Genomic DNA, 17,949 nt, shown 5'->3' on the forward strand with positions numbered 1-17,949 from the left:
AGACTACCATTTGAATAATTAGGAAAATTATACCTGGAAGTTACATTATGACCAATTCAACATTAAGTCAGTGCCATTCTCAGAGATCAGAATTTCTCTGTCACAACAGTTCTCCTTTTTAAGATTTTATTCTTTTTAATATTAACATCAAAAAGTATACATTTGGTACCTGGAAATTCCAGTTCTTGAAATAGCATTGTAAAGACGGTTTTGCGTTTGTTGTTGTGGTTGTGGGGCTTCCAATTCATTCTCTGACCAGGAATTTAAAAAATGCAAATTTGAATGACATGTAGTAGCTCATATATTGATATTGTATATCTCAAATTCTGATATGATGTGCGAACTGTAGAAAACTTCTTTCATAATATGAAGAGAAATTTGCTTACAAGTGAAGCACATTGGGATTTTTAAAATAAAATAATTCTTAAAAAACCTATTAAGACATGCTGTGGAGCTACGTAAAGTGTATTTTTCTTTTAGTATATTCAGGATATCACCTCTCCATTACTCAGTGGTAAATTTACATTGAAATCAGTATGCTTTAAAGTAAATACCTCGCTGTAGCTTTTGTATAAGTTTCCATGTGTGTATACAAATATGTGTATGTACAAGTATTCCTCTGTTTCATTGTTTTCTCATTATGGGTTTAAAAAATAAATCCATTTGCAATCAGCTTGAGCAAGGAGTTGCACCGAATGACCTCCCAGTCACAGCCACCCTGTGCTGCTGGGACTCTATATCCCTTTCCAAAGGTGCCAAATGGTTGCTGTTTTAAAAAGGATACATTCCCCTTCCCTAGAGCCTTTCCCTGCTTTGCACTGCCTGACTGTTGCAGCTGCAGAGCAGGGCAATGTGCACACAAAGCTTTGAGAAGCCAGTTCATAGCAAGGAGAAGGAGTTCCCATCTCTTAAAAAAGGGTCCTTTTGAACTACCCACAGCAGTAGCATTTGCCTTGGTAGCAACTGAGATTATACCTTTTTAATAGGATCTTTACTCTCACCTTTTTCCCAGTAAATCTAGGAGATGAGAATGGATTTTTTTTTTCCCCCTAGCACTCTATGAAGTGCTGTTTGGATGACCGGCTGTATTAACATGTGATTTCTGTTATGCTTTGTATTAAGAAATATGAATTTTACTTTTACCACTTCCTAATCTTTTAGTCCAGAATGAATACCTCAGATTTTAGGATGTGCTGTAGAAAGTTCTCCCCTCTTCTTGTTTGCTAGCTTTTTAAGACAAGGTAGGTAAAATTACATAAAGGAACTACTAATACTTGATTACAAGTTTTATTTTTTGAAACTAAATAATGGACAAATGCTTCAGAGCCATAAGCCATTTTTTGCTAATTTAAATTAAATTACATCCAATATAAATGAAGTTCTTATTCCTCATCTTTTGGGGCTTTCCCCCCCATTTTTTGTCTTCAGTTATGTATCTGCTGAAAGAATACTCTGTGCTTCAAAGCATTTATAGTGTGCCAACCCCAAAGGCCATGGATATCCCTTCACATATTCATGCTCAGTTGCACAGCTTACATTAATAAGTAAGGCTAAAGAATCTTGCACCAAAAACAAAGACTTGGTATAGAATGTTGTACCTTGAAATTTCACATCTATTGTATTTCTACAGGACTCACCTTCCTAGAAAACTATAATGAAATGTTTGCTGTCACAGCAGTTGACACTGCTTTAGAAAAATATCCTTTGTTAAATTTGTTTTGGCTATTCAGAAATTTGTGGAAAACAGAAGGGGTTTTCAAAATCATATCTGTGAACAATGTCTGTCTTATTCTGCACACAAAGGATTTAACCTGTGCTCTGTAGGAGAGGGCCAAGTCAATTCTCTCCTTCCTATAGCGATGACAGTCAGAAAAGCAGCAAAATTCTGTTTCTGCTTCATCATGTCTGTGTGAAATGGTTAGGCTTTGGCAGATGGACGGGAATTGCATTTAGATTCTTTTCAAAACCTTGAGTCAGTATTCAGGGTGAAATTTGAGGTCATGCTGTTAGTCAGAGCAGTTCCGGTTAAACAGATCTACTATTCAGGCTGATGGTGCCCCCCTTTCAGTAGGAAGGAATAAGGGAAGCTGCTGACGAGGAGTGATGACAACCACTGCCAGGAGCAGTGATAGTGGGTTCAGTAATCTAATAAATTGGGTCTTTATCCCTTTTAGAATCAAAAGGCTGAATAAAATTGGTGTGGACTACTTTTAAATACTGTTTTTAGAGCAGTACTGTGCAAATCGTGATTTGAGAGATATATCATATTTAAGCCTTTATATATTGCTATTATAACCTTTGTTCTGAATCAGCCTCATAATGAACATACAGGTAATGCTAGCTCACATCCCATGCAAATAATCAATGAAAAATATTACTGACAATCAATGTAGTATTTTATTTATGTTTCATATATCTTTTACTTTTCCTTAAAACAGAGGATGGTATAGTAATGTAAAAGTATCCCAACTGGTAATACTTAATTGCAGTACCTTTTTCTGGCTAACAAACTTAGCAACAGTACATCAGCCATGAAGATAAGATGGTATCCCAGCATTCCCATTTGTTATAAATTTATGGTATGTCACCAGAAAGCAGATTGAACTGCAGTTTTCATGGCTCTCTGAGAAGTCCTCTGATGAGGACAGGGTTCTGAGGTGATCACAACTTCTGTCTTCAAGAGCTGGAAGCAGGACTGTACAGTGCTCCAACTCAGCTTTCCTTTTCAGAAGATCAGACTTAGGAATAAGCTATGTTATGTAGGCTCTCTCCTTCTTCTCCCCTACAAGGCCAGCTGTGTAATATAAAATAGAAGAAAGAATTTTGCATCCAACGAGAGGATGGGGTTTTTTCTTGCTGGTTATGGTGATTGTTTGGTAGAGTACCAAGGGAAACTGAGAGCACGCTCTGACTTCTCTATTTTGCCATTTTTGGTCTTTGCCAATTTGGCCCTAGCCAGAGGAAGACTTAATGTCATCTGGGAAAGAAACAAGCTGGCTCTTGGAGACTGTGGGGTGGAAGTGTCTCAGCCTGATGGTTGTTGTTCCAAAGACATGCCTCAGAGGAACCATTTTTAAGTCACCTTCAAGCTTTGGGTCAGAAGAGCCAGATATGAGGTCCTGATGACTAAATACAACTTTCTTGAGCATGACAGAAGCTGACAGCTAGACTCAGCAGTGCTGGCAATTCACCTGCAGTGTAGTGTATCGATTTGGGTGCTGCAGTTCAAGGAATAGAAGAAACAGCCCAAGGAGAAAAATGAGTGCTGTTTTAGAAAGCGTGAAAGAATTGGGATTGTTCCACATAAGAAAAGCAGGTTGGGACAGCATTAGTCTTCAAATATAATACATGACTTGTTGCAAAGACAAAATAAAAGGTTTTCCAGTAGTAGATAAGAGACCAAAATAGAACAAGAAGAAGCAGAAAAGAAACATTTACATTTGAAATTTTCGACCAAAAGTATAGTTAAGCACGAGTAGCTTTCTGAGGAGATCATAAGAGCATTCAAAAGAAGACTTTAGGGACGAGTTAGAGAAAGACATCAGCAATCACAGAGGTATGATTGATCCTGCCACTGTGAACAAGTTTGGGTTTGATCCTTCCTTAGGTTCTCTTTATTGCCCTACTATTTATTAATAGCTGTTTCTCACAATGAAGACCAAAATTTTTCCATTCAAAGGCAAACAGGTATTTCGTTCTTTGTGGTTCTGATCTGGAGAAGAAAGGCCTTCACAGGCTAAATGTTATATTAAAACTAAATGTTAGCCTTTTTCCCTGTGTAGCATAACTCAGAGATAGATTTAAAAGGCACCTCCAATGTTTTAGATGCTGGTAAGCTGAAACCCCCTTCATAGTGGACTGGAGTCTTAAATAAGGTGGCCCTATTCCTTCAGCTAGCTTTGCTTCTCTGTAAATGTTCAATTTGTTCATCCACTCTGACAACCTCTCCATGAGAAATGAAGTTTTATTTTATTCTTGTATTTTACTGTACTTGGAGTGTATCTATTTTAAGAATGAAACCAGTATCTTAATTTTCAGTATCTGGAGTCCTTCAAAATACGCCTGTCTGGGCTCTCACACCCTTCCCTTCTAAGAAAGGTCCTAACCTAATACTATTATAGAGTATTCTGTAATAGTTTAAATGCCCTAGCCATTATACCCATCCAGTAGAATTAATTGATCATATTTAATTTCACGTTATTCTGAAGATATTCCCACTTAATTTAACTTTCATAAGAACAAAGTAGAGCAAACCCCTGTTCTGCTCAACTATTTGTTACTAACCTCACTAATTGTATCTTTTAGCCAAAAGATGCTGTGGAATTATTTAAAATGTAATGTTTTGTAATTGTGTCCAGAATAACCAAATTTATTCTTTTTTTTTTTTTTTTACCTTCAGGAACTGCATCTGTTGCTGTTGCAGGTCTTCTTGCAGCTCTGCGTATTACCAAGAACAGGTTATCAGATCACACAGTGTTGTTCCAGGGAGCTGGAGAGGTATGTATCATTATACATCATGAAAAATTGTGCTATGGTGATTTTTTTTAGTATTTAATCAAGTTATATGTGTCCACTGAACAAGACGATTAAATGGGTAGAACGATCACTAACACGTGCTGATCATCTTGTCAAGCCTTGTATTTTTCATAAGACATTTTTTGGAGATCTGTTCTTTTTTTAGAACTTCTGGTTTTGGGTCTTCAGCTGTAAGTTATTGAACTGCTCTCAATATAAGCAAACAAAACATTTTTGAAAGATGAGGAAATACATCAGAGAAAGTAAAGAAAACATATTTACATAAATCAGTGTTATTTAGGAGGAAGCAGTGCCCCTTCGAATTTTTTTTGTCATTGAATACAGTTTTTCAGTATTCTGCATATCGAGATCATCCATTTCTGAAGATTTTATGCACATTTTTTATACTAATTTTTCAGTATTAATTTCTAAGCCACTGACACACAAGTGAAGGTTGTACTTATCTACAGTGTGGCTTTTCATCTCTTGCATGAAGTCTTCAACCCCATGGAGACTTCTTTAATTTCATTAAATATTTGGTGTTAAGTCTGTAGTTTTCAGAACTACTTGTATCCATGTCTGGCGTGTCAATGCCTTGTTGCATCAAGACTGTCCATCTCTTTGGAGTTCCTTCCCCTGGTTTTGTTCCATGTTCAACAGAGAGATGAATCCATGGTCTAATGTTTATTTTTTTTAATTAGTATTGTCAGTGCACCTGTTACTGCAAAGAGGTAATGGTAAATGTCATCCCTCCTGCAGGAGCTCATTTTAATAAAACTACTTATTTCTTAATGAAAAAAGGGTAATCTCACTTGATTCTCAGTGAACAAGAAACAGAACCAACTCTATATATGTATGTGATTCGGTAATCAGAAATACTGAGTGGTCTCTTGGCTCGCTTTGTTGCCTGGTTTTCAATCTGTACCTGTATGACATTTGATCTGTTGGATGAAATATTATAAAATTCAGTAAGAATTACACACATTTCAGCAAAATATTGATAAGTGAGTTTTTCTCTTCCCTGCTTTCACTGGGAGCACAGCCAAATCTAGAGTTAAAAAATAAATGAATGGTAGGTAAAAGGAGACTTACCCTTCTGATGGACATTTTAAAAAAAGATAAAAGAAAAAAATCTTTTAGAACTGGCTTTTACTTTCTGGCATGCAGACTGTGATTTCCTTTGGTTTAAATTACAAAAATTTCAAAGAAGAAAAAATACTTAATGCATTCTGAGATTAATATCATAGGATTATAGAATGGTTTGGGTTGGAAGGGACCTTAAAGATCATCTAGTTCCAGTTCTACTGCAACAGGCAGGGAACCTTTCACAAGACCAGGTTGCTTAGAACCCCATCCAACATGGCCTTGAACACTTCCAAGGCTGTAAGTATTATTATGTGGAATAAATGTTAGTTCTAGCATTTTCTAGTTTAAACATTTATTGCACTCTCCACACTCTAAGTGCCATCTGAGGATTTATCTGTACCATGATTTATCTATATGATATAAGATTTATCTATGCTATTTTTCTACATTATGGTTTCTAATTACCAAACGGTAGCAACAGTTCATTAGGTTTATTTTATGAAAAAATCATTATTCAGTTTTATTGTTTAATGGAATTAAGAAACTTACCTAAAGTAGTGGGTAAAGGAAACAAGTGAGCAGAGGATTTCTTTTATTTCTTGTTTTTTATACTACTTTTCTTCTTTTTCCTTCAGGCTGCACTAGGGATAGCAAACCTTGTTGTTATGGCTATGGAAAAAGAAGGGGTTTCCAAAGATGCAGCTACCAAAAGGATATGGTTGGTTGACTCAAAGGGATTAGTAGTAAAGGTAATATGATTTTATCATTCCTTTAAATATCATGATATTACTTGCACTCTGTAGATAAAGACAAGAATATATTCTTTGTGAAAGCAACTGCAACAATATATCTCTCTTGGCATAGCAAGTTGTTTTTCTTTTCTAAAGTTTATTACATTAATGACAGACTTTCATGTTACTTCAGGGTGGGGGATTATTATGCTTGGAGTTCCTGCTCTATTTCTCTTAGGGATGAGCACATAATGAAGAGAATTTTTCAGCAGTTCATTAAAAAATGTGTGAAGAAAGAAATGTTCAACTTTGGGATTTAATATTTCCCATGTTAATGTGACTACTATTTTTGAGCACAGTCTTGCACAAAAACATATACATACATTATTAGGATGGCAGGCAAGTCATCCTTCTGCAACAACTGAGATACCTTGCAACAAATAGCTTCTCTGCACAGTGATATAGCTCATGTTGCAGATGTTGTGGTCTGCAGTGCTATCAACACTGGTCAGAATTTGAAGCTGCTGAGAGACTTCATCAGTCACCCTTACCTCATTCCTTCCATGTGCCAAAATAAAGAAATGTATGAATTCCATGTGCCAGAATAAAGAAACTGGTATGTTTTAAAAGGTAGTTATGCATTTAATAGTTTGTGAGCTACTTAAAGGAAATGGATGAGAGGCCAGTTGGCTTTGCTTTTTCACCTTGCTGGTTGGTTTGCAGTATTTGTGGTCATGTTTGTTGGTACCACACTCCTGCCCAGTGTTCTTTAGCTATCTGATATGAAAGATCTTTTGTGGTTCACATTCCTTTGCATCAAGAGGATGCAGTCAGTATCTGTTGGCTTATTGAACAGCATCACAGCACCTTTCACTCATGCCGTTCAAGAGAAAATAGTAGAATCATAGACTCTGAGATGGGAGAGTATTACTAAGGTCATCTTGGACACCCCTTGCCAGAAGGCACAAAAGTAGCCTGATCAGGTACAGAAGAATGCCACTATCCAGGACACAGGTGTTTTGGGTTTTTTTTTTTGGGGGGGGGCAGTTGGTGCTTTTCTTTTTGTTTGTTTATGTTAGTGAGTGTTTTTAATCCTTTTTGTTTTCATCTAATAATCTTAAAGCGATTTTGCACGCAAACATAGACGACTGAAGGCTTGTGTATTGTCTATGGCTGTTGAAACCTCGATATTGTCTAAGAAGAGTGATGTGTTGCACCATTTCTTCCACCATAGAGACTGGGATTATAAAATAATGCAATTTAACTAAAATCACCTTCTGGTACTGTTAAGGGAACAAACTGACAGGGGCAGTGTAGGAACTTCCCAGCCCTAAGGCAGCAAAACAGGTCTCAGCTGCCTGTCTGTCCAGTCGAGGTGGTTAACCAGCCTTTCTTCTCTCTCCCTCATTTCTTCTCCCTGCTTCTTTACACCTCTCATTGCTAATTTGCTAGTCAGCTGAGAAGCTGGGTTGTTGCTTTTGGTATGCAGCGACTGATTCCTTTCATGGGTTCTAAATTTTTAGTGACTCGGTGACTGCATTCTTTCCTCACCTCCTTCTAGTTTCTGTGCTCTCAAGCAGTGCCAAAACTAATCAGTGTCTCACACAGCTTCGATGTTCCTTTCCTCGCTTATTCTTCTTGGTGGAACTTTAATTTGGGTTTTGTCCAAAAAGCAGTCCACTGAATTTCATGTTCTGCCCGGAGTATATTTGTGAACTGTTTGTGATAGCCAGACATAACAGCTGTCTGAGGTAGATTAGGGCTGAATTTGTGGCCAGATGTTGACGCAAGCAGCAGGAGCCAACGGTGCACATTTCAGGTCGTTGCTTGTGTTCTTGGAAGACCTGGGAGCACTAATTTTCCCATCTAGCCATCCTGGGGGGCTTGAGAATGCGTGGGTGCTTACTGCTGCACTGTGTTTATGAAGAGCCTGCTGGGTCTAGAAGCTGGAGATCTGTCAGTGCAAGGCCTGAGCTGGGCACAAGGAAGCACGTTCTTGGTCTAGGGTGCTGCAAGTCCTCTCTTGGCTTCTTCTGCAGAGAAATGTTCCCCTGAAAAGTAAGAAAAATAAAAGAAAAATGCCCTACCCCAAAAGAAAGAAAATACAATGTAAGCCTCTTGAGGCTTGAGATTTAACTGCCAGGAAATAATATGTACAGCAAGTAAATAATTAAGCTATTCCTGGTTCCTTTTTCTGGCCTGAGAGAGAATGCTGTGATTTAAATCCACTTAGGAAATTGTTTGGGCTTTAGCTGATTGCAGAAAAGTGCTGCAAAGGCTTGTAAGATTTTCCAAATTCTTAGAAATAAGAGAAGTAAAATGGGGAAAATTTATGAGAAAACTGTACAATCGGAAGGACACAACCTTTTCGTTATTGCAAAGGTAAGAATTGCCAAGCTATAACATAGATCACCACTTAACCAACTTTTGCATAAACTAAACTGACACACTACTAAGGACATTTATTAATAGAAATCTGTTCAATGAAGAGTCTCTTCAACTTTGCTTTACAAAAACTTGCTTAATCAAAAGAATTTTACTTGAAGCAGTGAGACTTTTTCAGTCCTAGAAATGTTCTGATCTGTTGCTTTAGCAGTGTGAGAAATAGGAGAATCTCTTAAGACTTAGCAATTACTTTGTCTAACAAAACTAATTTTTACATCATTTATATTCTATGCTGTCCTTTGATCATTAATTTTGCGATGTGTGATTATAGATTTAAACGTTGTTTCTCCTTTCATCTGGTTTCTGTAGTATTTCAACCATTTCTAACCAAAGAAAAATAACCTTGGAACTTTTGTTGACCTAACTGCAGTTTCCACCTTTTTCTTCTTACCCCACCCTCAAAAGCTGCCACGAAGTCACTTATCAGGCTTTTGTTGCTGAATTTGTCCTTTGTGGCTTTTTAATTTTAATTCAAGTACAGCTGTGTTTTCATTTTCCTGTTAATTTTATTCCCACCTCCCCCTCCATGGGAACCATCTGTTTTCATTAAACCAAGTCTGATGACCAACTTTTCTGCTATGTTGTGGTGAAAGAGCTGGTGATGAAGGCTGTGTTTGTTATGCTGCCTATAGTTGTGTTCTATACTGCATTCTAGAGACCTTATAGTGTTGCTGGTATTCGTTTGGGGTTGTTGTTTGGTCTTTTCAAATTTATTTAGAATGCTTTCACCAGTTGAAATTAATTGTTTTGCAAAGGTGAGTAAGGAAGGTTTGCAGATAATAATATCATTAGAATTTTGCCACACGTAAACTATGTGACTTTTTGAAACTTACTGTCTTAAGTATCCCAGTGCATTCAAATGGAAATTTTAATCTTTAATTAAAAGATACCTTTGAAGTTGCTTTTGCACTGTTGTGTACTTGAAGATGTATCAGGTTTTGGTGGCGGGAGAAGGGTGGGGGGGCTACAGGGGTGGCTTCTGTGAGAAGCTGCCAGAAGCTTCCCTCGTGTCTGGTAGAACCAATGCCAGCCGGCTCCAGGACGGACTTGCTGCTGGCCCAGGCCAAGCCAACCAGGAATGATAGTAATGCCTCTGTGATAACATATTTAAGAAAGAAAGAAAAAAGTTATTGCACAGATGAAATTGTGGCCAGAGAAGAGTGGTGTGAGAACATCTGAGAGAAACAGCTCTGCAGACACCGAGGTCAGTGAAGAAGGAGGGACAGGAGGTGCTCCAGGCACCAGAGCTGAGATTCCCCTGCAGCTTGTGAAGAAGACCATGGTGAAGAAGGCTGTTCTCCTGCAGCCCATGGAGGACCACAGGGATGCAGAGGTCCATCTGCAGCCTGTGGAGGAGATCCACACTGGAGCAGGTGGATGTCTGAAAGAGGGCTGGGAACTCGTGGGAAACTGTGCTGGAGTAGGCTCCTGGCAGGGACCTGTGGATGAAGGAGCCTATGCTGGAGCCCAGACAGCTCAGTCGTTAGAGCATGAAACTCTTAATCTCAGGGTCATGGGATTGAGCCCCACAGTGGGTGACAATAAAAGACTGGAGGGTTGACCTTGGCTGGATGCCAGGTGCCCATCAAGTCATTCTATTGCTCCCTCTCCCAGCTGGACAGTGGAGAAAAAATGAGTTGGAAAATGACTTGAAGGTTGAGATCAAGCAGTTTACTGAAGCAAAAGTGCAAGTTTGTGTGCTCACAAGTGCAGAGAAAAAAGGCTTATTCTCTGCTTCCTATCAGCAAGCAATAGGGGGGTGAATGTTGGTGAGACAGCACTGGTGCTGTGCCAGCGCTGCTCAGCAGTAGCCAAAACACCGGTGTGTTATCAACCTCTTTCTAGCTACCAGTGCAAAGCACAGCACTGTGAGGGTGGCTGTGGGGAAATGAAGTCCATCTCAGCCAGACCCAATACAGAAGATTATATATAAACAGTTGGGACTCATCTTTTATTCTGAATTCTGTCCCATGATCACATTCTCTCTGATTGATTAATAATTTTTTACCTATATAAAAACATTGATGGGTTATGTCTTCCACATTCCTTTCCATTCCCATATTCTCAGTGTTCCCATATTTTTTTCTGTTAATCACACAAATTGCAAAATGTGTGATGAACACATTTTGTGTCTTCTTTAAAGCTGGCATAGTGTCATGTTTAGCTATATTAGTGTCAAATCTTCACCCAAGAACTTCAAAGACAGTAAATTCTTTTGTGTCAACTAGCCGAGAAGAGGCAGAATGTGATTATCAGTATTAGGATGATGTTCATGAGTGTCTGAGCATTTCAGTAATGTGCTGCAAAGACTTCTATTTTCCTTCTTCTTCTTTTTAAGGCAATACCAAGAATAGAGTAGGCAAGATGGTTCTTGAAACTTCCTGGGAATATGGTGCAAATAAGAAGGCATTCTTAGTATTTAAAAGGACTCACTAGAAACCCTGCTGCCCTCTGCCAAGGATAGCTGCTCCTGTGCTGAGGATGGACATGCTGATGGGAATGTTCCTGGGCTGCCAAATGTAATTCTCTTGTGGTGATGTTTGTCTGTAATTTGCAAGGCATCATTAGATTTTTGTATGCCACATAATCCCTAGTGCACAGAAGAAGTTCCTTTGCATAGGCATGAATGTTATCCTTAATTTTAAAGAGTACGTCAACATGGAGCAGTGTTGCTTTTGACAGTTTTGTACTCTATTCTTTCTAGTTCAGCACAGTAATACTTGTATCTAGTCAAGTGATTTGTATTTTAAATGTCCGTTAGATGTGTAATCTCATCCCCTGTATGGCAAGCACAAGAACATCCACTGAGGTCTAATGGTTGAAGGCCTCAGAATGTTGATCTTTCTAAGAGGAGGACTGAAATAGATCCCAAAAGTTTACCAGTTTCTGTGGTCCTAATTATTTAAAATTGAGATAACCAGGTAAACCTTTAGATAACCCCATAAAATTATTTCATTTTCCCTCCTCCTTCCCCCATTTCATTATCCCTGGCAATCATATTTGGATAAGATCGTCACAACCAAATAACTGGCAGGGGATATGACCTTGATTAAAGTTTATGGTTTGGTCAAAGCTGGGTACATACATAGTTCAAATCTTTGCTTAGAAAATGATGGAAGAGGTACATTTGGGATTGACACCAGAACTTCAGTGCCATATAGGTGTGGTTGCTTCCATAAGAGTCAGCAGACCTCATGTAACAAGTGAAAGAGTCTTTAGAGCTCACAACTAAATATTGTATTATTGAACTGAATCCCATCCAGACTGTTACTGATTTTTTTATTATTTTGTCAATAATCACTCTTCAAAAAAGTTTCTATTTCATTCTAGATACTAATTTGATAATGGTTTTAATGTTGACTTTTATATACCACCTAATGTTTTAACTCCTTGTTCTGCTAACTTTTAATTATTTCTAGCTTTCTTCCTATCAACAGTCCATTATTCTGACACTTCTGTTCTTGATCAGTTCTTTTATGGCTGACTGCAACTGGCTGTGATCTTTTGAGCCAAAAAAAATTATTTACGTTTTAGCAAAGGTGCAATGCCTTGGGTATCTCTGAGGCATGACAATCACTCAAAGCAGTTTCTGCCTTTTATTTTACTCATGTCACATCCCAATGAAGCGATCCTTGTTTGCTTCGTCAGTTATTCTGATGTCTGGGGAATCAATGTGTGTGCTTTCATCTTTCCTTTATCGTATTCTATATGAAGTATAAGTTTTGCAAAAAGGAAACACATTAATTTGTCTCTGAACTCATGAACATTACTCATACTTGGTGAGTAATGTATGAAAACAAGTGAGAACAAGGCAAAAGGATGATTGGTGGGCTGATTCTCTAAAAGAGACACCATCAAAATCTATTAACTTTGTTAGCATGTAACTCTTTGACACTATGTACATTAGATGTATTGATGAGATAGGCACCTAATTTGGATGGTTTATGATTTCTTTCGCTCGTACTCTGTTACTGAGATGAATGATTGTTTGGCTCAATTTTCAGTTGCTTTGTGGATTTGTGATTTGCTTCACTTCTCAGATCTTATCTTTTTGAAATAATTGTCTTTATAATTTTGTCCTGCCTATTAACCTTGTTAACCCATTAACCATATATGCTTATTTACATGAAAAGGGCACTTTATAAATTTTACAGGACTTAAACAGCCCTAATCTTCTAATGTGTTCTAAAGTCAACATCAGAATTACATTTCTTACCTAAATTCTTAGTCTGAAATGGCCAACCATTATGACATTATTTCTTCAAAATGTTCTGGGTTTTTTCACACATTTGATAACAAACTGTTTATTAGTTCTATGTCCAAGTTGCCTGGTCTGGTTTTAATGTGTTCTCTTCACCTTTAGGTGTTAGATGATGGGCCTGATGAGGAGGCACTGTCACTTTATAATTAGAGCCTTGGTACAGGGATTTGGGAGGGCTTGTATGTCTCTGCTATTTTGGTTCCTAAATGAGGTGGCACAGGAGTGCTTGTCACCTGCAGGAACTGGACTTCAGTTAACCCCTGACCAGTGAGTCCATATCCATACCTCCACCTTCTTTGTTTTACATTTTGTGGCTCCTCATACTTGATGCTGTCCTGTGGTTCTGGCTAGGGGGGCAGCCTGACCTGTCCCCTCCCAGCCCACTCTCTTTGCCTCTCCTGTCCCTTCCCTATCGTGACTTTGTGGGACTCCCCAGGGGAGGTCCCTCATCTCCCAGCGCTGTCTGCAGTCCCTGCCTAGAGCTGGTTGAACCAGATGGTTCATAACAACCTCTAGACCATGGATTTACTTGTGATGAAAGAGATAGAAAGCCATGTAGAGATCATCTCCCAAAAGGGAGATGTTTCACCACCTTCTCCCATGACTCTCAAACCACATTTTTTTTCACAACTGCTTTTTTGTTTGTTTTGCTCTTAACTGTGCAGTGGGAAACTCATAGGAAAAATTCAAGTAAAACCAAAACATTTGCAGTTGGAAATACTCTACCTACTAATGGACTGCTTTGCTCTCTAGTCTACAGTTCTCATGTCTTCAGTATTTAAGAACCTCCAATGAATTTATTAATTTGTCTGTGTACTGATCTCTGTTCTCTTGTTTAAATAAGCCGCAGTTGACAGAGTCAAATGGAGGCAAGTGTTTATATAAATAGATTTGTGCCTCCCTGGTTGTTAGACGGGATGAGTGCCAACACTGCCTGAATATGGGACAGTGCAGTCATCAGGGTGCTCTGGCTTATTCACAGCTGCCTCCCAGCTGATAGAAAGAGCAATTCTTGGAGAGCTTCCAGCCCTGCCTCTCTCGCCTCACTGGTATAGAGTTGCTCTGCTCTTCATCCCTGGCTTGTGGGGCAGCCCCAGCAGAACCAGCTCAAATGGGCTGTGGCATTAGACTTCACATTGGTGATATTTGCAAGATTTGCCTCCTGTTTCGTAATATCCCATATAGATGTCTGCTGTGCAGTCTAGTCTCCTGTTTTTACAGCTGTTTTCTGTGAATTTTCTCAGGGTTTTATTGATGGGTCATTTTTGTTTGTTATCTGAGCCTCAATTTGGCTATAATATGACGATATGAGTAACTTTCTGTGAAAACTGTGATGTACATTTGCTTTGGAACCTGATCCCTCTTGATCAGACACTAAAACTAAAAACTTCAGAACCCTCCCCTAAAAGTAAGAACTGCTTCCATTTCAAATCAAACATACAAGCAGTTTTTTCATAAAACTATTAAATACTGAGTCCTGTTACTTCCTTTTGCTCCTTGAATTGAAAGGTCCTGGTGTCCAAGTGACTATATTTTACTATTTGTATTAATAATATATAATACAAATTACTCTGTTCCATTAAGGAGTATAGACATTTTAGGATTGCCAAGATGTCTCATATATAATGTCACAATCAGAGAATGCTGCTGTTGTTTCTTTTTCTCTGTACTTCATCTGCTGATTTAACACAGTCCCCATTGTAATTAGTTTGCTAATTAAGGATTTAACTCATATTACTTTCCAGGATACCATAGTGACTTCTAATATATGTTTTTTCAGGTTGCTTTGTTCTCTTTTGTTCAAATCCAAACTATACCATAGGTTTCTTGGTAGAGAATTATACTGTGATACAGGCAATACTTTTCCTCTCCGAAGTAATTTCTGGAATTTTCACAAAGTTTTTGGACTTAAGGTTTATTAATCTTTTTGAGTGTTGTTAATATTCTCAACCTTCAGCATTCTTGTGAAAGTGTATTGTATAGTTCATTTAGGCAGCCTGATTATGCTTTAAAGATACCATGAACGTCATCATAATACATTAGTTTTTAGTTTGTTGGTTGGTTGGCTGGTTTTGTTTTGTTGTTTTTTTTTTTTTAATTCAAGCAAATTTATTACAATGCCCCTAGCAAATTACTTGTTCTATAAATGGTAAGAAAATCATATAAGAATATATGCCATTTTGAAGTATAAGGAAATGGTGGTTCTTTATTTCTTGGGATGCTGAATACATTTGGGAAGTAAAAGCAAGAAGAACATATAATCTCTTTTTTTAACTTTACCTTCTTCTTTCTATTGAAAGAGTTTGTGAGTTTGTATCTTCCCCTGTGAATAGCTGCACAGGTATCGCATTAAATCTTCTAGTTCACCTGTGGATTTCATTATGGAAGACTTTCTTTTGGGATTTGGGGAGTGTCACTCGATGGTGGAAAGATACATATATCTTTATGTACATCTACATATGTTATATGTAATAGAAAACACAATACAACTTAAGACAGCTGATGTCTGGCCTAGGTAAGTCTTCATATAGCCATTTGAACAACAGTGCAATAACATCCTTTGATAAGAACCCCTGGAAAAATCTCTCCCCTGTTTGGTGAGCGTTGAAGTCCTTCAGTGAAACAATGAGACTATATGAAGGCTTGGTGTACTGAAAAGGACATGTCTTTAAGCTGATTTTTCTGAGCCCTTCTCACTGAATGAATGAATTTTTAATAATGCTAAAAGAGCAAGACAGTGGACTTAGAAGGCAAATCCAAATGTTACTGAAGATGACGTTTTTACTTAAGACTCAGAACTTCATACACCAGAGCTCATTCGAATTCTTTCTTAGTATGGAGTATTTCACATTTTTTCTTTTTCCTATTAGAAGAGTAAAGGAAATATCAGTGAGCTGTGTGTCATGCTCGTATCTTAGGATTATGGAGATGCAAGAAGACCAGAGCAATTTCTGATTTATGCTGCCTTGTGTCGATTCTCCACAGCTCATTTCCTAGCAGCCGGAGTACAAAAGCTGGCTAAACCTTGGCTGGAAATAGAAATGTCAGAAGATGGGCTCTGTGCTTCTGGAAGATGTTTTAGTCAGAGCAGCTCGACCCTGACAGGTTCATCCACGTTGCATCTCTCCAGTGTCAGGAGGTAGACAAGACAGCAAACCACACAAACCTAGAATTGAGACTTCTGCATTTTGGCTCCATCCTCTTCTTTCTGCTAAGTGACAAAACCTCTGTAATTTCTTATTCCAGCTAGAAGCATTGAGGGACAGATATCTGGAAGCTTGTACTAAGTGGACTGGAACCCCTTAGTTTGAGGTTAAGATTCACAAAACTTAATAGTTTTTTCCTGCAAGCCATTGCTTGCCCTGTTGGCAGGGCACAGAGGAAAGCTAGCCATGCTCTTGCTGTCACCTCTCTACTTAGTAGAGGGCAGAACATGAGAATTTGTCAATTTGGGGAGAAAAAAAAATACTGGCTAAAACACTGTCCTCTGAATTCTTGGTGTTTTGTAACCAAATCATCTGGTCTTGAAATCTTGGATGCAGTTTTTAGGGAGGTGTTATGTAGCTCCTTTAGGATCACCGAATTAGCAATTAAAATACATTTCTGACACCTCTTCTATAAGGAAAGGCTGAGAGAATTGGGATTGTTCAGCCTGGAGAACAAAAGGCTCTGGGGAGACCTTCTAGCAGCCTTATAGTACCTAAAGGGGCCTACAAGAAAGCTAGAGAGGGACTTTTTACAAGGGCGTGGAGTAATAGGGCAAGGGATTATAGCTTTAAGCTAAAAAAGGGTCAATTCAGATTAGATATTAGGAATAAATTTTTTTATGAGGGTGGTGAGACATTGGCACAGGTTGCCCAGAGAAATGTGGCTGCCCCATTCTTGGAAGTGTTCAAGGCCAGGCTGGATGGGGCTTTGAGCAACCTGGTCTAGTGAAAAGTGTCCCTGTCCATGGCAGGGGAGTTGAACTAGATGACCTTTAAAAGGTCCCTTCCACGCCAAACCATTCCATAATTCTAATCTATTTTAAAATATGTATTAAAAAACCCCCGAACTATAGAATTTCTTTTATAAGCATTTTCCAAGCAAAAATCTCTATGTACATCACTGTTGTTATTTTTGCTAAGCCACATAATTTAATATTTCATTCTTAGTTAATATACTAGAAAAATATTTACTTGGAGACATGATTCATTCTGACTAATGGGATTAAGCTAATTCAGACTAAAGCTGAATAAATAAATAAATTTAAAATTGTTTGGGATTTGACTTGGGTTGAGTTTTTTATTTGTTTGGTTTTTGGGGGCTTTGTTTGGGGTTTTTTGCGGATTTTTTTAGGATGGTAGAATTTCATGTGTGAAATTAAGAGCAGATAGAAATTAAGATAAGGCAGAAGTGAATCTGACCTAAGCTGACCCATCTGGCTAGCACTAATCTCGCTAGCCTGAAAAATGTTGCAGTGGATCACATCCTTACTGTTTGAGTACTTCTTTGTAGCTAATTAAATGAGAGATGATCATCAATGTCAGAACTTTAAATCCTTGGTGTTGCATCAGTGTTTTAACAGCTTTGTCATTACCCTAATTTTAAAATATTGAAGTACCTCCTCAAAAGCCAATCAAGTATAAAACTGTATGAAGAAGTAACTACTTCATGAAGGATTTTGTTTATTTGTTTTGACTGAAAGTGAAAGAATATCAACATTTTTATCCACTAAGATGTCAGCCTGACCTCTTGGCTGCTATGCACTATGGAAAAAATCGAAGGTCACCTGTCCCAAATGATCTGCTCAGATCTGCAGATCCTGGAGGTGATCAGATCTACCAGCCTAATACAGCCTGAAGATTGAGCTGGTCACAGCTCTTGGAGGTGATTTCTTTTTTCTTGGTAGCCCAAGGCAGTCTCCTAGAG

At 38.2% G+C, this 17,949-nt stretch overlaps 1 protein-coding gene across 1 annotated transcript in view; it reads left to right on the forward strand.

Annotated features, from left to right (window-relative positions):
- The window catches only part of ME1 (malic enzyme 1), a 170,809-nt gene that overhangs the window by 136,049 nt on the left and 16,811 nt on the right, over window positions 1–17,949 (forward strand). Inside the window, exons 8-9 of the mRNA XM_027696332.1 lie at window positions 4,400–4,497; window positions 6,237–6,350. Coding sequence (XP_027552133.1) covers window positions 4,400–4,497; window positions 6,237–6,350 — 212 coding nt within the window. The remainder of the gene's footprint in view (window positions 1–4,399; window positions 4,498–6,236; window positions 6,351–17,949) is intronic.

This window comes from Neopelma chrysocephalum, unplaced genomic scaffold (assembly GCF_003984885.1).
Source record: "Neopelma chrysocephalum unplaced genomic scaffold, ASM398488v2 Primary Assembly neopelma1_23b, whole genome shotgun sequence".
NCBI lineage: Eukaryota > Metazoa > Chordata > Aves > Passeriformes > Pipridae > Neopelma > Neopelma chrysocephalum.